The sequence below is a fragment of the Lissotriton helveticus genome, chromosome 6, assembly GCF_964261635.1.
Source record: "Lissotriton helveticus chromosome 6, aLisHel1.1, whole genome shotgun sequence".
In the NCBI taxonomy this organism is placed as follows: domain Eukaryota; kingdom Metazoa; phylum Chordata; class Amphibia; order Caudata; family Salamandridae; genus Lissotriton; species Lissotriton helveticus.
In genome coordinates this window covers 232,162,716-232,183,999 of record NC_136067.1, presented here as the reverse complement: position 1 = coordinate 232,183,999, position 21,284 = coordinate 232,162,716, and the positions used below count along the sequence as shown (strand labels likewise).

Below are 21,284 nucleotides of genomic sequence, written 5' to 3'. Positions count from 1 at the left end.
TGCCGTTTCCACTCACCGCGTGGGTTGCCTTTGCCAAGGCCTGTTGACTCCAAATCCGGATCCGACACCGCCGACAGCGAGAGCCTGCGTGGGACAGGTTGTGCCTCCATCCTGGTCATCGAAGACACCACCTGGTCCACGTGGCTGCAGAGACAAGCGTCCACTCTTCACCTGATCGCGACGACAGCATCTGGTTCCCTCCTGGTTCCACACCGGTCACTGGCTAGTGACTTTGAACACTGTCCCCTCTGCTTTCAGGTCCTCTTCTTCCTCGATCCACCTGTGGATCGCACCGGACATCTTCCTCCTGGTCGCCTGCAGCATCTTTTCTTCCAGGCTCCATAGACTTCAACGCAGAAACCCGACACGACTTCGCACCTATGCACCCGCAGCCCGTGGGTGAGGTAACAAGAGCATTTTGGTGCTCAAGGGTAGCTTGACTCTCCTAGTGTCCAGATTCACAGTCGTTTTAGTCCTACCTAGTCAGGATTGTCCGTACTCACCTTTTTCTTGAACTGTACTGTCCATAGACGTTGTTACGCATCTCGCGTGTGAGTTCACACTCTGCCCACGCGTCCCGTGGGCCTCCTATTACTTACCTAAAGTTAGGATACCGTAGTCCCAGCGATCCTACAGCCTCTGGACAGCTCCATTCCTTCTAACGATTTCCTTATACCATTTACTTAGTATATGGTTTGCCGTGCCCCTAGGGCACCATTGTAATTTTGTGCAACTTATCGTATTTTTCCTAAGAGATTGTCATGTGCCTAATCCTCTGATCTCATAAAGAGTTCAGAGGTGTTTGTTATTAATAAATATATTGTTTATTTTCATAACAACCTATGTGGTGTCCTTTCATATGGTATTCAAGGGGTTATATTGTGGTAAAACAGCTGGCTTCACATGCCAAAAGATTTTAGCCTAAGACTACTTTGTCCATGCAACCATTAGGATAGCTGGCCTATAAGGTTGACTTACAACCAATCACCATAAGGGTTGTTTGGACTGATACAAGGTGATCACTAGAACTAGTGAGCATCATATATCAGGCCAACTTCTCACAATTACCTTTTCCTCGAATTCTTCCGTGGTGACGTCGTACATCGTTAAAAGGAAGCGGGAGTTTCTTTCCGTTTCCTCTTAAACAACGCCGAATGCCTTCACATCTCGACGTGACTTCAGGTGAGTTTATTTTTTTGGGGGGGAGACCCCCAAACCCCCTTTTTTAAATTTTAACCACACATGCCTTTACTACGTACCTCGTAGTAAAGGTATGCGAGGTAAAGGCTTTCGTGCTAACCACGCATGCGTTGTAATGCATGCGTGGTTAAGACTTTCATGGATACGGCCGCGTTGTAGTGGCCGTTTCCTGTTCGCAGGAGCCGCGAAAAAACATGCGTAATATGCATTATGTAACTCATATAGATTCAAATTTTTAAATGAGTGGTCGACAGCCTGATGCGGTGGGAGGGTGTAGGACTTTATATACATATTATGTTTTCATTTTCTTGCTGCATTGGAGGAGGATTAAAAATACAACAAAATGTGTCATGAAAAAACAAGAAATGTTAAACTCACGGACTCTTGTTTTAGTACTGAGAAAGGCTGGCAGTGGGATACCCACAGAGAGCAGTCAAATCAGGCAGCCATCTTCAATGGCCTTCAAGCTATGCCCCAGGGTGGTAAGAACAAACTTGTGCTTGTTTTAAATTCGAAATATTGCAGGGTACAGGCGGAACCTGCAAGATTGGGGAACAGTGTCAAAGTTGAAAGAGAAGAAAAGTACATGTGAACAGGCGCTGTTGATTAAGCAAAGATGAATAATGGAAATGCTGTTTTTGTGCTATTAAATTTCTAAGATTGTTGCGATAGCTGGTCCTGTATGGCACTGAGGAAGTCCTTTAAGTGGCTGGATGTTACTTCTTGTGTAGCACGGATCTAACAAACAAGTTGACTGTATTCAGAGGGTGGGGACTAGCTGAGAAAGAACACCATTAGGTACATTGTCAGCAATATGGAATACATTTGTCAAAAAGGCAGCCAGTCCAACTGCCAGTTGTAGTGCATGCTTTTAAAAAACTTTATTGTGTTTTATCAGACGGCAAAAACACTAAGAGAAACAATTAAAACATGCCAAAATACATGTGTCCATACTTCCACTGTAACCCACTGCAACACCCAGCCACCCATACAAACATCTCCTTCATTGTTCCACCCATAATCCAGTTCCAGCAACATCACTCAGCTGACCTAGTTATGCCACCGTGCCCCTCTTCAAAGGAGTCGTGAAAGTATGCAATCTGAATCAAGGTGATCTATTATTCAGGGAATCCACTAATTTGGTAAGCATCTCAGCCCATTCAGAAAGGTAAGGTCTTCAGTCAGGCACTCATCCCCTTTACCCTTTAAAAGGTTTTCATTTGCAATTGCACATTCAAGCAAAATCTTTCTCCAAACTTCTGTGAGCATTTCCATGTTTTTAAAACTACTGTGTTTTTAAAAAGAAATTGTTAAAATCTTTTATTATTTGCCTCCTTGCACAGTAATACTTCCTACCTGCACCCTGCACCCTGTCCTCTGACGCCCTTTCGCCTAGCGCTTCCCGGTCCACTACGGGTTCTCCCGATTGTTGTGGAGGGAGCGCTCGGCAGGTTTCACTTCCGGGCTAGAGGTGGGGGAGGTAGACTATAACTTTAAATGCTGGCAGCTTCGCGCAAAGGCAAGCCCGTCTGCGCCCGTCCGCGCCAGACCGCGCCAGACCGGGCCCTGGGCCCAGAATCCCTGCCCTTTCTTCCTCTGCTCCCGTCCAATATTCATGGGATATACACCTTCAAATTAGGAAATCCCTATTTCACCATGTAAATATCCCATCACTTTGGAGGAAAGGCCACAGAAATGCTCGCACTGCTCATATGAGTTATCCCCAAGGGCGGTAAACCAATCAATGAGAGGGAATCAGCTTAACATGGCACTGCTCAACTGTAGATCCATGCCAAAGCATGCCACAGAAATCTTCATTTTATTACAAGATACCGCTCTTGAAGTGTTACTCCTCACGGAAACTTGGCTGCTACCTAGCTCCAACCCAAATGTTGTCCAAGCACTCCCCCCGGGCTATCTGATTCAGCATATCAATAGAATAGGTAGCAAAGGGGGAGGGATGGCCATTATTTCTGAAGACCATCTAGTTTGCCGCATTCTGGGTAGCCCCCTCTCAGCCTGTGAAAACGCCTACTTCTCCATTACGCTCACCCCCTCAATCACGTTTGCCAGTATACTTCTATCCCGCCCCCCAGGAGCCCTGGGACAATTCTGTAGTTCGCTGCTTGATTCGGTGGTAAACTTAGCCAGTACCTCATCTAATGTTAATCTTCTGGGAGACTTTAATCTGCATTTCAATAGCCCCCAGGACAGAACAGTCGATGATCTTGCCCATGACCTTGTAGCATTTGAGATGCTACCAAAGGTCCATCAAGCCACCCACACTAAAGCGTACCTCCTGGACCCGATTTTCTCAAATATTGCAGACCTAAAAGGACAGAAGCCCGTTCCCCTTCCCTGGTCGGATCATTTCCTAATCTCTTACGCATGGCAGTTACTGTCCCTATGCTTGACTGTGCTAACCTTCCGCACTCAAGCCCGCCACTGTACTAAATTAAGTATAGAGGAATGGACCCAGGAATTGCAATCTACCATACCTCTACATCACCCTGATCATGTAATAGCTAGTGGCGAGTTCCACTCATGGATCGAGAACTCTCTAGACACAGTACTACCTAGGAGATCCATAATACAAAAAACTGGCTCAAATAACTCTCCCTGGTTCATACCCGAACTCCGCAAAATAAAACAGCGGTGCAAAAGATTAGAAAGAGTACGTAGGAAAGATTTCTCAATGGATAAAAAATCTGACTACAGGGCATCCATTATCTCCTATGAAGCCGCTCTTAAAACAGCACAGGTAACCTACTACGAAGAAAAAATATCATCCTCATCTAACGCACCCAAAGAAATATTAAGGATCGTAAAAAAAAACGTAGGAAAGTCCCAAAACCCCCCTAGGCTCCCGATTCTTCGGGCCTCTGTTGTGAGGAGCTAGCGAACCTTTTCTCCACCAAAATTCAGCTCATACTGAACCTCCTTCCACCTGTTAATAATGAACACCTCTCCGCGCAGCCCGGAGTAGAATCCCAGAATAATGCCCCTAAGTTTGAATTCTTTGTTGCACTCACTGAGGAACTTCTTCCTCCTATCCTTAATATGATTAAGAGTGGTTCCCCGCTGGACCCGGCCCCATTTAACATTCTAAAGTCCGCCATGCCTATCATTATCTCTCCCATTGTCAATCTAGTTAACATCTCTCTAGAATCTGGTTTAGTTCCCACGGACTGGAAGATTGCTATGGTGAAACCTTTATTGAAAAAACCCCATTTAGATCCCAGGGAACTGGCCAACTATCACCCTATCTCCCTGGTATCAGTAAGGTGGCGGAAAGATATGTGAACCGCCAACTTTCGGCGCATCTTGAAACCTTCAAACTACTTCAATGCTCCCAGACGGGGTTTCATCCGGGCCAGGGCACGGAGACTGCGCTAGTGGCGGTGGTGGAGGGATCCAGAAAGATCTTGGACACCGGAGGGTCCATAGCCATCATCCTCCTCGACCTTAGTGCAGCCTTCGATATGGTGAATCACCGTACCCTGGTATACCGGCTCAAAAAACTCGGAGTGACAGGTAGGGCCCTCTCCTGGCTGGAATTGTTCCTTGAAGGAAGATACTTCCATGTGTTTGTAGGTAACACCCATTCACGACCACTACCACTGCAGTGCGGGGTTCCCCAGGGCTCCTCCCTGACCCCCACACTTTTAAACGTGTATATGTCCCCATTGGCTGAGATAGTTGCACCCTTTGGAATTCAACTTATCAGCTATGCGGACGATACGCAGCTTATTGTGACACTGAACCAGGCAGTGCAGACTACCCAAAAACCTGTGCTCTTGTCTTTAAGAAACCGCAAGTTGGATGAGTCTGTCCCATCTCAAACTCAATGGCGGCAAGATGGAGCTAATGTTGCTGGGTAACCAAGTAATTTTTAACCCACTTACTCTGTGGTCGTCGTGCATGGGACCCTGCCCAACTCCAAAAAATGGAAATACAGAGCCTGAGCGTCTGGCTTGACCATGAGCTCACTTTTAGAACCTAAGCCTAAAAAACAGCTGCCATCTGCTTTGGCCTGTTGAGGTCAACACGCAAAATACTGCCCCTCCTACCTGAGAGCTCCAAAAAAATTCTAAGTCAAGCACTCATTCTATCGAGGTTGGATTATGGAAACTCCCTTTATTTAGGAGCCCCCACCTAAGTTATTCACAAACTTCAGGTAGTCCAGAACTCAGCAGCAAGACTCCTTACAGGCACTCACAACCGTTCCACAGCCAAACCAGCTGTAAAAATACTCCATTGGCTCCCGATACAAGAGCGAATACACTTCAAAGCTCTTTGCATCGCACACAAAAATTTCTCCTATTCTTAACAACCATATCAAACCCTACAAAGCAACCAGGAGTCTTCGCTGTAATCAACTACATATGGTCGAGGTCACCAGAATCAGGAAGTCCCACACAGGAGGGCACCTTTTCTCCTACAACGCATCTAGGCTTTGGAACTCCCTGCCTCTTCTCATCCATCAGGAAACAAACCACCTTGCGTTCCGTAAACAAGTGAAGACATGGCTTTTCCCATAAATTCCATCTACAGTGCTGGGATGCCTCCGGGTAGCCATGTGCTATATAAGAGCATATTCTATTTGATTCGATTCTATTCTTGACTAGAGCTCCAAGCCGAGACAATGTATGGTGATCTGACACTTAGCCACACCATGCCTAGAACGGCCATCCTGTAAACAACCATTACTGCGCATTTTTTACTTCGCTATTCTTTTACTTAGCATCTTTTAGTACACATTGTCTTTTACTTTGCATGTTTTTACTTAGCATGCCTATACTTCGCAATGTTGTTTACTACGCGTTATTTTACTTCATATTTAGAGAGGTAAGTGGGGCAGTGTAGTTAGGGTAGTGTTGTAGTGTATGTGTAGTGTAGGGTAGTGTTTTAGGGTTTAGGGTAGTGTTGTAGTGTATGTCTAGTGTAGGGGTAGTGCTTTAGGGTTTAAGGTAGTGTTGTAGTGTATGTGTAGGGTAGTGTTTTTTGGGTTTAGGGTAGTGTTGTAGTGTATGTGTAGTGTATGGGGTAGTGTTTTAGGGTTATGGGTAATGTTGTAGTGTATGTGTAGTGTAGGGGTAGTGTAGGGGGTAGTGTTTTGGGGTTTAGGGTAGTGTTGTAGTGTATGTGTAGTGTAGGGGGTAGTGGTTTAGGGTAGTGTTGTAGTATATGTGTAGTGTATGGGGTAATGTTTTAGGGTTTAGTGTAGTGTTGTAGTGTATGGAGTAATGTTTTAGGGTTTAGTGTAGTGTTGTAGTTTCTGTGTAGTGTAGGGGGTTGTGTTTTAGGGTTTAGGGTAGTGTTGTAGTGTATGTGTAGTGTAGGGGGTAGTGTTTTAGGGTTTAGAGTAGTGTTGTAGTGTACGTGTAGTGTAGGGTAGTGTATTAGGGTTTAGGGTAGTGTATGTGTAGTGTAGGGGGTAGTGTTTTAGGGTTTAGGGGAGTGTTGTAGTGTATGTTTAGTGTAGGGGGTAGTGTTTGAGGGTTTAGGGGAGTGTTGTAGTGTATGTGTAGTGTAGGGTAGAGTTTGTGTTTAGGGCAGTGTTGTAGTGTATGTGTAGTGTAGGGGGTAATGTTTTAGGGTTTAGGGTAGTGTTGTAGTGTATGTGTAGTGTAGGGGGTAGTGTTTTAGGGTTTAGGGTAGTGTTGTAGCGTATGGGATAGTGTTTTAGGGTTTAGTGTAGTGTTGTAGTTTGTGTAGTGTGGGGGTAGTGTTTTAGGGTAGTGTTGTAGTGTATGTTTAGTGTAGGGGGTAGGTTTTAGGGTGTAGGGTAGTGTTGTAGTGGGCGTGTAGTGTAGGCTAGTGTATTAGGCTTTAGGGTAGTGTTGTAGTGTACGTGTAGTGAAGGGGGTAGTGTTTTAGGGCTTAGGGTAGTGTTGTAGTGTATGTGTAGTTTAGGGTAGTGTTTTAGTGTTTAGGGTAGTGTATGTGTAGTGTAGGGTAGTGTTTTAGGGTTTAGGGTAGTGTTGTGTATGTGTAGCGTCAGGTAGTGTTTTAGGTTTAAGGGTAGTGTATGTGTAGTGTAGGGGGTAGTGTTTTAGGGTTTAGGGTAGTGTTGTAGTGTATGTGTAGTGTATGGGGTAGTGTTTTAGGGTTATGGGTAATGTTGTAGTGTATGTGTAGTGTAGGGGGTAGTGTTTTAGGGTTTAGGATAGTGTTGTAGTGTATGTGTAGTGTAGGGTAGTGTTTTAGGGTTAAGGGTAGTGTAGTGTATGTGTAGTGTAGGGGGGAGGTTAGGTTACATTTTTTTTAAGTCTTTGAACGCGTAGTAAAAATATGCGAAGTAATGTACTGCTAAGAAAAGCAACTTCTAATGGTATTACTAATTTTGTGAAGTAATGGCATGCGTACTAAAAAAATGCTAAGTAAATGTTTTTGTGAAGTAAAAGCATAGTAGTAAAAGCATGCTATGTAAAGGCATGCTAAGTAACCTCATACAACCCTGCCATCCATGTCCTCAACTTTGAGAATCGCGTTGAAGGGAATACACCCAACAAACATTGTTTTATTGATGATGCTGGTAAATCATTGAAGGCTAATTGTAAACTCCTGAAAACAGCCTTCCAAAAAACAGCCACTCTTCAGAAACCTCAAACTATATGCAGCCCGTCCACCCCCTGCCTGCCATAGCTGTACCACATGTCGCAGCGCTCTTAATGACACACCAACACAGGAGTAACTTTCATGCTTCCTTCTTTATTCCCTGCCAGCCTCACACTGGCTTACAGACTACTTGCTTCCGGTTACCTCACTTCCTCTTCCTGTTGCTTGCCTGTCCTGTCTCAGCCTGAGGGTCAGGCGGGACGATGCTACATCTCCCCTGTTTTTCAAAGTCTCACTACTTCTACATTTCTTCAACCAGACGTCGAGGTTTTCTTATCTGACGCTGCGGTCGTTCTCTGTGTCCGGGTGTTGGACTGTGATGAGTCGTGATTTCAACCATCCGTCCAGGACTGTGGTGGCTTCGGTCACTGTTGTCACTCTGATTGGAGGAGTCACTTGAGGGTAAATTTGACGCGGTCTCTTGGTGGCCGCGCCGGTTGCATTTTCTGAAGTGCGAGATGTTCCTCGTTATCTGCTTGTGGTCAGCTTTGGCTGTGACCATGGTTCCTTTCCTCTTGGTGACTTGCATGGGGGTGTCGAGATATCGACTGTCTGCTTTGGCTCGCCGATCGCTTCGCACTATGACCCAGTCTCCTTCATGTATAGTGGAGTCCTTGGCATGTCTGCGTTGGTCAGCATATATCTTCATTCTATGCTTCTTGGTGTGATCAATGTCCACAAGGGTGTTATGATCAACAGTGACATTTCGTCGTTGAGGATTCTCGTTCAACATGGGTAGTCTTGTTCGAGGTGTTCTTCCTAGCATCACAGTTGCTGGGCACTGTTCAGTGGTGCTGTGCGGCGTATTGCGGTACGCTCTTAGTACTTCGTTTAATGTCTGCTGGATGTCTCGGTGAGTCAGTTCTGCTTGCTGAAGTGCCTTCTTTAGTGTCCCCATAAATCGCTCCACCATGCCATTTGCCTGTGGCCACAATGGAGTGATTTTCTGATGTTTGAAATTGAGATGGGCTGCGAAGTTCGTGAACTCATGGCCGTTGAAGGGGGGTCCATTGTCTGTCTTTACTCGTGAGGGGATACCCCAGGCCGCGAATATCTCATCGAGCACTGGGATCACAGTCGTTGCTCGAGTAGATGATATTAGTTGTGCAAAAGGAAAACGGGAGTATTCATCCATGGCAACAATGATGTATTGTCCTGATTGCAAAGGGCCGAAGAAGTCGACTGCAATCTGTTGCCATACTCCATCTGGTAGCTCGGACATTTGTAATGGTGCAGGCGGTTCTTCTCTGCTGACTACTTGACATGTGAAACAGTCTTTTAGCGTTGTCTCGACCATGTGATCCAGGGAGGGGAACCAGACTCGTTCCCTCAAAGCTTTCTTGGTCGCATTGATGCCTCTGTGCCCTTCATGTGCCAAGTTTATGACCCCTTGACGCAGTTTGAGTGGAATTACGATTCTCCCCCCTCTCAAAAGAAGACCATTGTCGCTGATGGAGAGCTCTTCGCGCACCCGTTGAAAGGCAGCTAAGTCTTGGCGAAGGTGAGCTTGTTCAGAGGAGGATTGCTTCGTGTCTCTCCAGGAGTTGGAGCGAATCCTGGTCATCACTGCTTGAATGAGAGGGTCAAGTGCAGATGCTTCCTGGATGGCCTCAACAGGGACCGTGGGAGGACATGCTGCGTCAACAACAAAGTGGAGGTATTCATCGGCCACAGAGAGAGCAGATCTGGCTCCAGCAAGCGGGTGTCGTGACATGAAGTCAGCTGGGTTTTCCGCTTTCCCGGGTTTATGAATAATGGAGAAAACGTAGTCCTGGAGGCGTAGTCCCCACCGCTCAATGCGAGGTGGCATTTTTGCGTTGGGGTTGCCGAAGATCGTAATGAGCGCCTGATGATCCGTGATGATCGTAAAATGTTTGCCATACACAAAAAGGTGGAAATGTTCGCAAGCCCACACCACAGCCAGGCTTTCTTTTTCCGGCTGGGAGTATGCTTTTTCAGTGTCTGTGAGACTGCGGCTTGCATAGGCAATGATGTGACGTTGCTCCGAATCATCACGGTATTGGGCCAAGTTGGCGCCCAGGCCCACAGGACTGGCGTCCACTGTGATCTCGGTTTTCTTCTTCGTGTCAAAGTATGCCAGGTTGATGGCCGACCCCACAGCTTGTTTGATCACGGTGAATGCGTGTTGGCACGCCTCTGTCCATTCGAACGTCTGGCCTTGGCGGGTGAGTTCACGTAGCGGGTAGCTGATCGTGGCGTAGTCGCGGATGTAGCGCGCGCAGTAGCTGGCCATGCCAAGGAACGAGCGTAGGTCTGTGACATCTCTAGGTTTCTGGGTGTCGGCCAGGGCCGCTACCTTCTCGGGATCCGGTCTCATGCCCTCTTTCGAGAAGATGTGCCCGTAGAATTTTAGAGTGTCTTTGTGAAATTCGCACTTGCTAGCATTGAGGGTTAGATTCGCAGTCATCAGTGCATGACACACTCTGTCCAGGGCCGTGTCGTGTTCCGTTTGATCCTTCCCAAATACCAGCAGGTCATCACTGTAGTTAAAAGCATTTGGGATGCCTTGGATGACTCGCCTGATGGCCTCCTGGAAGATCTCGGCAGCCGAGGATATACCAAAGTTCAGGCGTTTGTACCGGAATAGACCTTGGTGCGTGGTAAAAGTCGTGATGTATCTCGACTTGTCGTGAAGCTCCAGCTGGTGGTAACCTTTGTTGAGGTCTAGTTTGGAGAACACTGTGGCGCCATTCAGTTTGGTAATCATGTCACTGATATGCGGCCCAGGGTGGCGTTCCCGCTCAATAGCGGTGTTGGGCGCGCGCATGTCGACACATAGCCTGACTTTATTGTCCTGCCCCTTTTTCGGAACTACCACGACCGGCGATACCCAAGGGGTGGGACCCGTCGTGCGCTCAATGATGTCTGTTCTGAGGAGGTCTTGGAGTTCATCATCGACTGCCTTTTGTAGATGGAACGGCACCTTCCTGTGGTGCTGAGCAATGGGTGTCACGTTTTCGTTGATGTGAAGTTTTACCTTGAAATGGTTGAGCTTCCCAAGGCCTTTGAACAGGTTGGGGAATTTCGCCACGATGTCTGGGGTGTCCTCCGTCATGTAGAGGAGTTCCACGAGTTTGAGTCTTTCCGCCGTGGGTAAACTGAGGAGGCAGTCAGCCAGGTCTGGCCCCTCCACTACATGAATGTAGGCGTCAATTGACCGGTCCTTAAACGTGAGAGTGGTGCGGAAACGGCCCAGGCACGGCAGTGGCTTGCGTGACATCCACGTGAAGACGCGGACAGCTGCTGGTTCCAATTTGGGCTTGTGTTTCATGCTCTGATGTTCTAAGGCACAGATATAGTTCAGGGAGGCGCCAGAGTCCAAAACAAATTTCGCTGGGTGATCACCTATCAGGATGTCGAGTTTCGGATACCGTTTCAGTCGATCCGGGTCAGCAACCATGCATATGTACTCATCACGATCCGGGGTAGTTACCATGCAGATGTACTCGTCACTATCTTGTGATGTGAGAGTGCGTGATGGCGATCCACTGGAAGTGTCTTTGCGTGAGCGATAGGAGTGTGACACGTGACGCCTGGTGCTGTGGCTACTTCCGGAGCGTCCCCTTGACTGCGGTGAATATGCAGACTGAGCGCTGGAGTTAGATGAACTGGAGGACCTTCTTCCTCTCTCTTTCACGGCTCGGGCATGATGCCGCGACTCATGTCCTTTGGTTGAGGACCTATGGCTTGGTTGTTTGGCTTGGCATGCAACCTCAAAATGATTGTCTCTTCCACATCGGTGGCATCGTTGCCCGATTGCTGGGCATTGACCTGAGTGCGGGTAATCTTGCCCACATCTATAGCAGGTGGACGTGGCTTTTGTGGACTTCTTGTGTCGTGAGTTTCGACGTGACGGGTAGGACTTGCGAGAGGTGGACGAGGACTTGTTGCTCCGGGATGGTCTGTGAGCGTGAATGCGCAGAGCGTGGTCTTTGTGATCTGATGACTTCTGTGTACCCATTCGCTTCGCGTAGTCCTCGGCCTGGTCATTGATTCTTGTCAGTTCCTCGATTTCGTCTAGTGTGTATGGTTTCTTTAGGAGTCTCCGGCGTAGTATCTCGGATGAACATCCATCAATGATGCGGAGTCTCAGGGCATCTTCTGTTTTGAAGTTGTCGAAGTCGCAGTATCGTGCAAGTCTCCGGATGCGCATAATGAAGTCGCTCATGCACTCATCTTTCTCCTGCATGGCAAGGTTGAACGTGTGGCGTTCATAATCCACATTGCGTTTGTGGAGAAAACGTCTATCAAGAGCAGCTTTGATTTCATCATAAGTGGCAGTTGCTGCATTGGGCAGTTCTTTGATAATTTGTGCAATGTCTGGACCAATCAGATTTCTCAAGGCTACAATCTTTTGCTTGTCATCTTGCACTAGGGAGCCAACCATATAGTCCTCAAAGTCTTCACTCCACGTTTTCCACGACGGACCCATACTGTTGCCTGGGGTCAGTGGTAGTGGCTGCGGTTGACGCATGAATGAGGCCCCAATGGGCTTAGTCGCCATCGTGGGCACGTTGGTTGGAAGAGCTGGCCCTCCTGTACTGGGAGCTGGGCTTCGTGGCCTTGTCGCGCCAGACGTATTGGGAGCTGTATTGGCCAGGTCGGAGGAACTGTCCGGGCCCTGATCGGACATCTGCAGGTGATGAGCTCTTGGTGGCGCTGGCTGGCTTTATTTGTTAAATCTTGTCCAGACTGTACCGGCGTGCTGTTAGTTTCACGCTGTGATTTATGCCTTTTTAGTTCCACGCTGTAATGTATGCCTCTCCGTGGCTCTTTGTTTCTTATTAATATATATTGAGTCTTTGTGGCTCCACGAGCCGCTCACTGGCTCGGCTGCTGCTGATAGTGATATTTAGTTCTAGGACCGGTTGGCGCCTGACTTTAAGATGGCCGCCATGGACACTGCTTGGCTCTGTTTATGGGTGAGCGCCTGGCTTCAAAATGGCCGCCGCGCAGGACATTCAGCCTCGTGTCTTGTTTCAGGCAGCGCGCATGGTGGGAGCGGTAGGGTTTGAACTCACCCTTGCTCCGCGCGCTGTCCCCGGTCCTCTGCTTCAGCGCCTCTTGGTCGCGCTGGGAGTCGGGCGCTGTTCTCTCTTGCCGCGCTGACTCAGCTTCAGTCTCCTGGGATCACTCGGTGAGGGGAGCACGTGGTGAGCGCACTCTGGCAAAGCGCCTTCCTTCTCACGTACGGTGGTTAAACTTGCTGGTGCACGCGTTCTCGCTTCTCAGCGCTTCACCCAGGCAGCTAGGTGGCTTGTGGCTTCGGCGGATGAAAATTTCCGCTGCAGGGCTCGGTGGTCGGCCACATGGGGTGGCTGAGCGATGGGCTGCGTGTGGGTTTTCGTTTCATGTGATCCCACCCTCGTCGCCAGTGTCGCAGCGCTCTTAATGACACACCAACACAGGAGTAACTTTCATGCTTCCTTCTTTATTCCCTGCCAGCCTCACACTGGCTTACAGACTACTTGCTTCCGGTTACCTCACTTCCTCTTCCTGTTGCTTGCCTGTCCTGTCTCAGCCTGAGGGTCAGGCGGGACGATGCTACACCACATATTACTTTAAGTGTTTCCAAATGACGTGGCTGAGTGTGCATACTTAATTGCCACTGTAGAAAAGAGGAAGTGGGAGGGTAAGTCAATGAAAGTCATTAGTATTGATAGATTGCTCAATTGAGATTCAGACAAGGAGAGATGGCCTGGACAGAGATTCTGGAGGGAGATTTATCATGCTCTTACGCTGTGTGCTATGCAAAGTAATTTACAGGTTAGGTTACATGAACAATGTAGGGGAAGTGGCAACACCTGAGTCTAGAAGTTGTGTGTTCAGGGCAGCTCAGCAGGCCCAAGCTAGGCAGTCATCATTCCAGCCGATTTACCTTTGTCATTAGCATCTGCAGCCCTGCTACTTGTGGGTGGTGAGGATTCAGGGGGAGTGGCATGTGACAAGCAATATTCCACTGGTGCAAAGGTGCCACAGAAGGTAAGAAAAGCCAAGTGGGAAGACTTTGGTGTTGTTTTTTCAAGGTTGTTTGTTCTTTTTTTTTTTTATTTTTTTTTTTTTATTTAAAAAACTTTATTGGCGTACATGTGAGCGGAAACAAGCTATTGTCATGAGTGTATGGCGAAAATATCTGGCACAGTGCCCATTTGGCAAACTGCTCATCATTTTCACACGCAGACCAAACTTAGCATATTTTTTAGTTGAGGTTCCATGTGGCACATGCTTCCTTGGCGCTCTACATGATTCTGCATGTTGCTCACCATCAAGGTGCTAGACTAGTTGATGAAGGTCTAACAAAGCGATACTCCTTTTAGCATGAGAGGTCAGGCCATGCAACCGCCTATGGTTAGCAACATCTGATTATTAGACTTGCGACACAGACATTTTTGTCTGCTCCACATTGGGAGAATACCTACCAGCTCCCCCTACTCATGGTAGACAGTTTCAAAAGGCGCCAGCTCCCTCGGAATGCAGCAATGAGCCGCAGCCAACATCTTGAGCCACAGTGATGTCACTGCACATAACTTTTACCACTATGGGGCGCCTGATCCCATCCCTCACCTTCTCCAGGCTCAAAGAAAACCCTGTTGGGCCAAGTTTGCGCCTTGGTTGGAGTTGATAGCGTTTGTTGAAGGGGAGACTTAAACATAAGCAACAAACAGTGATGTAATCCTAGTAATCAAGTATAAAACAGATGAAGGATGAATGGTAAATGCATTGTCTGAGATAAAGGCTATGTCACGTTATTAGTCACACAAATGAACACCATTATTTGTGGCGGTTTTGTTTTTTAATTACGTTTATTTCGTCCACAGGAAGCTACACTTGCTCACTGGAAGATGATCTTAATATATATGTACAGAGTAAAGAACTTTTGGTTCAGCTACTAAAAGAGGAAAGTCATGATTTCGTTGTGTGTGGGGGTGACAAGGTGGACATTTTCAAATGCTGCACTAATGGAAACATTACAAACCTTACAGCAAATTGCACAGTGGGAGAGCAAGGCTTTCGTGGTAAGCAGTGTCTACATTTCCTTATGTATGCCTGAATCACAGCAGTGACTGGAATTTTAATGTAGTTTTAGACTCACGTACTGACTCACAAACAGTGCTTTGCTCGTTTACGAAAAGTGCTGGTACTCTCCAATTAAAAGTATAGAATTTCTCTTGAGAAATGCCGGTACTCTCAGACTCAAAATAAAAAGTGCCGGTACTCAGAAATCTAATATTTTAGGTTTTCTCCTCTGATGTTTAAAAACATCCTCACGTATTTCAGTGGAAATTAAAGTGATTCCAGAGATCTCCTTGTTTAGTTTTGCCACATACCCACTCCTTCATTTTGTCAATAATGGAAATATTCTGTGGCTGTAAGAAATTTGTATTTTGTTTTTCTCTAACAGGAAACGTGTCTTCCGCACCGCGTACATATGTATGTATGTATATATATATATATATATATATATATATATATATATATATATATATATATATATATATTTGGAAGTTTATATACCCATAAACTCTATAGTAAGACCTTTCCTCCTTCCTTTATAGGAGTAGAGTTAAGGGTGTGTCCAGAGTGCCCATTAAAACAGGGATGAAAAACGATTGTGGACACCCACAAGTACTTTCTTTGTCGGTGTTCCCAAACCCAGCATTCACCCACATTCACCATCTACCACCCTGTCCTATACTTGCAGAAAACCTACAATGAGTGTTCGTTTTTGCCAGAGATCAATCCAATTAGCCGTCATTGTAAAATCTTTGTTCTGTAAATCAACTTTTTATGCACCTAATGACATATACATGAGCAAAAGGTTTACTGAATCAGAAAGTAATTTAACAGCTGTAGTGTGTCAACTGTAAAAGCATACCTGACAGTGTATAATGTCCTTTAAATTGTCTTTAAAAGTTGTGCTAAAAATAGCTCCTTAAAATGTAAGGTTTTTTGGAGTATGAATTCTCCCATGTTTTCAATAACAATGATAAAGGGCCTAAACTGGGGCTTTCAAATTTAGCATCACTAATGGCAAACCTGCCTTGGGCTTCAGAAATGAAATTGCATTTGAAAAGTGACACGTAGACATTATGTGCTGCAAAGTGAAAACATGAGGCTTTGATATTCACATGCTTGGTCAGACTCTTTCCATTTAGCAATACTTGAAAAACATTGACAATAAATTCATAGCTTGACCTAAATATGTTTTTCTTTTTATATATCCTTTATTGCAGTTTTGCAATAAGAATACGATGGGTGTACATTGTTCAGCAGGCGAGCAGCGAGGGAATTATTACAGCAGTTTACACAATGGAAAAAGAGACAACAGAGCAATCAACTTCCAATCATACATAGATTCAAAAATAGAGGCCTGGGGGAAATGGGGGATGCCTTGTTAACCCTGTTTCGACCGGCTGCTGGCCCCGTCTGCGTCTTTCTGTTGGCTCCCGACCCTATCGAGTGTTAGGAGTTCCCCACAGAGGGCTCTCCCAGTAATGAGATCCGCAGCCAGCTTCTCATCCCTCCTGCTGGCCTTCATGTGTACTTCTTCAGCAATTGACTATTTTTCATATCTCTCCATTAATCCATCATCAAGGGAGAACGCCTACACATCCACACAATGGCAGTCCTATGTTTTATTAGTACTAAGAGTAATTGCAGCAATTTGTAGGCTATCTTGTGGGTTTTAGGTCTTGGAACATGCCCCAGTAGGCAGTGAAGTGGGGTGGCCTCAATCTGAAGGTCTGTTCCTCCCCATACCCGCTCCACAACTAGCGTCTAGAATATGTGCACCTTCAGGCTAAATGCAAAAAGTTTGCCCCCTCCAACGCACACCTAGAATAGGCTCCATCCCAGTGCAGGTCTATATTGCACCAAGGGGTGGTGATGGACAGAGCTTGTTTCCTTCCCAGTGTAAGAATTGGCTTTTGTAGTTTGGTTTGCCCTGTTCCCATCATGCACTGGGACAGGAACAGACTAATTTGCATACAGCCAGGTTCTGAAACTGGGATGGTGCAATGAGCTAAAAAACGGTGTTGGATCTAGCCCTGATCTCTTGACTGGGTGAGAGTATTCTGCTTAATTCAGAGACTCTGTCCCTCACCACCCCTTGTTGTAAATAATTTTGTCCACCCTAAGCGTGGAAGGGTATACTCAGACATGAGTCCCTTGCTCATTGCACCATCAGGATTCAAGCAAGCCGGGCTGAAGACGGCTGTAATGCCAGAAACCGGTCCCCGGAAGCTTGTTTCCTTCCCAGTGTAAGAATTGGCTTTTGTAGTTTGGTTTGCCCTGTTCCCATCATGCACTGGGACAGGAACAGACTAATTTGCATACAGCCAGGTTCTGAAACTGGGATGGTGCAATGAGCTAAAAAACGGTGTTGGATCTAGCCCTGATCTCTTGACTGAGTGAGAGTATTCTGCTTAATTCAGAGACTCTGTCCCTCACCACCCCTTGTTGTAAATAGGTCTATATTGCACAGCCTCACCTGGTTCATGTAGACGCAGTGCAGAAAAATTAAATATATCAGTTTAAAACACGCATTACAGGATACTTTGTGAGTTAGGGAGCACCCGAATCTCCAGGCCCCATCGTCCATGGGAGCCAACAGATCCGCATCCCAAGCGGCCCGTGCCCGGGGGTGGGCGGCATTGGACCCCATGGCCCTGTAGGGTGAGGAGACCAAATGGCATCCACCGCCACATGTGAGCATAATGTCTAGAGTTTGAGTCGCCTGTGGAGCATCAGAGAATGTGAGCCAAGTCTCCCTTGCTGGATTCTTGAGGCCTGCGTGCTGAAGATATTGACCCCATCCCAGGCCAAACACCTCACATGCCTGTTCGTATGAAATAATTGTCTCATTTGAGTACAAATCCGGCAGCCCCCCTCCCTCCAGGCCTGGTATGACATGTTTCCCATCATCTTTCGTACCAGAGCCAGGGACCACACACACAGCTCCCGGTGGAACGGTGTGCACCTGAGGATGCGGGACAGCTGTGGTCTGCTTGACCACATATGGTAAGCTGCCTGCAGCACCCGTCTCGTTCATCAGGGCGGCCGAAAGACTCTCTGATGGGTTATAAGAAAGAGCCTAATGGGGGACTTATAGCTCTGCACTTCACGCTAGTTTTGTTGGTATCGAAGTCCTGCAAACTAACTCTCCAGAACCAGCCATCGTGTGGTGCCTCTGGGTTCCAGATCCTTAATTGGTGAAGCGAATGGGGGTGCGCCGGGAAACGAAGTCCAATCACTCTTGTAGTTTCAAAACCTTTATTTATACTTATTCTTTTCTATTTTTTCAATAGCCCATACAGCTCAGCCAATGCGTTTTGTTCCAAAACAGTAGGAACTTCATCAGGGCTTTTGAAACAGTATCATCTAAATCCTTTTTCCGCGACAGTCAGTGTAGTTAATCCAGCCTATTCCGCTGGATGAGTTGGGAATTCCCAGAGCATTATCATGCCCATAAATGAAAAACATTGTTTGAATTCTCGTTCGAAAGCGAGGGTCAGGGTGCAACCCGATCGTCCCTGGCACAGTAGCCACGTTCCTCAGCACTAGTCTTTCCCCACCTGGCAAGCAGTCAGTACATGCGGGTGTCCCCTGGATATTTCCTCAATGTGGGGGCCGACAGTCCACATTGCCACGCAACGCTCCCAGGGCCACTCTCTGAGTTCCTGCAGGGAGCAAAGTTTACAGGCCCCAGTCCAGAGCCAGGGCCAGCTGGAGGCCCAACAAGTCTCTCCTCCCCAGGGCAGCCTCGAGGGATCCAGCTTTTGGATGGAGTCCACAGTGCTATGCACACATGTGATGTCACACGCCCCACCAGGGACCCACAGGTAAACAGCAGTGTTTCTTCCATAGGCACGCACAACCCCCAGCACTGCACAGCCACTGGGAGCCACAGCACACAATACCCGATTGCGGCAGGGCAGCGCAGTTGGGCACGGGTGCTCACCTCAGGCCCGGAGGGACAGCTCGTCCAGCAGAGATGAGTCTTTACGAATAAGGATGGGAGTCCTCGCCCCCCACCTATCATGATGAGCCGCTTGCTGCAGTGGGGACATGCTCTGCCGGGGGCTGCCACGACACATCTGTCAGGGCCAATGAGCCTGTGCCGAGGCCGCCGCCTCCCCTGCGGCAGACAGGACCCTTACGTCCAGTAGTCTCGGATCCTCGGCCTGTACCACCTCCATGCATGGGGGCATTAGCCGCACTCTGCCTCAGGTACCCCACCCTCAGGCCTGACACCGCAGCAGGCCAGCACCGCCCAGCAGGCCGAAGTTCCTGAATCAGCTATGTGCTCCGGAGTCCCCTACGGGTGCCACCGCACAGTCAGGTAGGCAGCCCGCATCGGCTATACCAATTTGCAGGACTAACGGATGATGAGTGGGCAGGATTTGTCAGGATCTGTGGCCGGCCCTATGGGGAGCTCAAAGGGCTCATGTCCTGTTGGCCATGGTACTTGGCCATGCCCATACCTAAATGTGTTTAGTTTAGATTTTGTTCTCACTATGGAAATGTGATTGTAACTTGCAGAAATGTCAAATGTGCATTAGTAGAATATAACTTTTATCAGAATTAACACATCATTTTATAATGTAGAAAAACAGAAACAGCTCTTGTGTTTTTGTTGTCCTTCGAGATAAGCAAAGGAAATGTTCTCTCCATGTGAAGAAGAACTCTTGGCATATTTACAACTGTAACCTTGGAGCCTTATCTATTTAGTTGTGGAAATGTTTAAACAAAGCCCCTTTTCCTTCTTTGCTTAAGAGAGAATAGAAAACACACACATTTTAAAAGTGCATTACCATGTTATGTTTAATGTTTCTTGCTTAATTGAAACGTTCTTTTGCAGCTCATGTTATGTGTTTAGTTAGAAATAAAATGTGTCTTTAAAGGAAGATTAGGAATTTGAGTTATAAAAAATACGCTATACAAGTACGAATTCATTTCAATATGCCATGGGAAGGATCTTTGCCTGTCTGATGAGATGACTATTCAATCTGCCGAGGGGTGGAGTAGTCTTTTTGGGAAATGCTAGATTCCAGTTAGATGCTGATAAACATTAATCTTTGATAAATCCGTTCCTTGCAACCCCCCCAAGACCCTTTAGAGATTGTGCTTTACCAACCTGTGTTATCTGCCAACCCACTGACCTTTATACTGAAATGCATGACTCTCTTCACAAAGGCTTCACCACCTGGCAATCCTCTGTCAGGTGGTACCATGGAGCTATCGGTCAGGCCAACATTGGATTCTAGCTGAAACTATATGATAATTTGGGAAACTTGCACCTTTACCAAGCTAATGTGAAGCTACAACAACTAATCACAGCATTGGCTGAAAACTGTGCTGCACCTGTTAAACCCTTATGCAATGCACTTCCCAGTGGCTCAGGATGTGTATGGTAGTATATAACAAAGGAAAATGCCATTTGAAAATTCGTTTTGTATGAAAAATGTACTCAAAGCATACAAAAAACAGTTTTCTCACCCATGGGCTTTAATCAGGGATGGGCTTTTTATGTGAAACTTGATGACATTTCTGGTTAGGTTGAGGAGCAAGGGTCTTATTTCAGGGCTGGCTGGCTTGAGAAAAACATGACCCATCAAGCTCTAAAAACAGCCCTGGGGCATCTTCGCGCTCTTATCTTATAGACACTTAGGCCCTTATTTATGGGGTTTTTGGCATAGGGCAGCACAGCAAGTCACCTTCCTGCGCTACCCTATGTCAAAATAAAAGGACTGGAATGCACTGTACTTCTCCAATGAGGTGCATTTCTGCCCTATCCCCCTGCGCTGGCGCCATTGCGGCAGCCCAGCGCCAATGTAGGTACCCTTGCACCATGGTGCAAAGGTGCCTGGGTTGTAAGCAGGATTGTTTTTTTGCAGGAAGAAGCTCCTTCATGTACTAAAACAATCTTGGGAGGCTTTTCTCTCTTTTACAGGTAAAGAGGAATAATCGAGAAGAGAATTGTTAAATGCCTTTATGCCTCACCTCAGGAGGCATAAGGTTTTGGCGCATCTCCAGGTTTACACCCACGGCAAGACCCATGGAACCCCTACCTAGCGCAGAGTAAGGCAAAGCAACAAATTGTGCCGCCTTGACTTACTCCATATCTATGAGGTTATTCAAAGACACTCATAAATATGATGGCAGGGTGTGTACTGGTGATGGACTATGCTACTCACAAACTACGAGTGTAGTTTTGGGAGAAGTATCTTTACGGTTTCAGCGAACTCAACTCATAAAAATATATGACGGTCTCTGCGGTCCTGAAAATACTATACATAATACTACACATGTAGTTGGCAAACAATTTGTAAACATACATTAAAGTCTAGGTTTATCTTTGTAAATAAGGCAGGCCCATATTGATTTACCACAGCAGAAAAATCATGCTCCCAGGTAACATTCTGTACTTTGAAGTATTGCAA

At 46.8% G+C, this 21,284-nt stretch overlaps 1 protein-coding gene across 5 annotated transcripts in view; it reads left to right on the top strand.

Annotated features, from left to right (window-relative positions):
• The window catches only part of LOC144762467 (adhesion G protein-coupled receptor F5-like), an 805,746-nt gene that overhangs the window by 456,973 nt on the left and 327,489 nt on the right, over positions 1–21,284 (top strand). For all 5 annotated transcript variants that reach the window (XM_078647682.1, XM_078647677.1, XM_078647680.1 and 2 more), the window contains exon 10: positions 14,661–14,858. In XM_078647682.1, the coding sequence (XP_078503808.1) occupies positions 14,661–14,858 (198 nt within the window). The remainder of the gene's footprint in view (positions 1–14,660; positions 14,859–21,284) is intronic.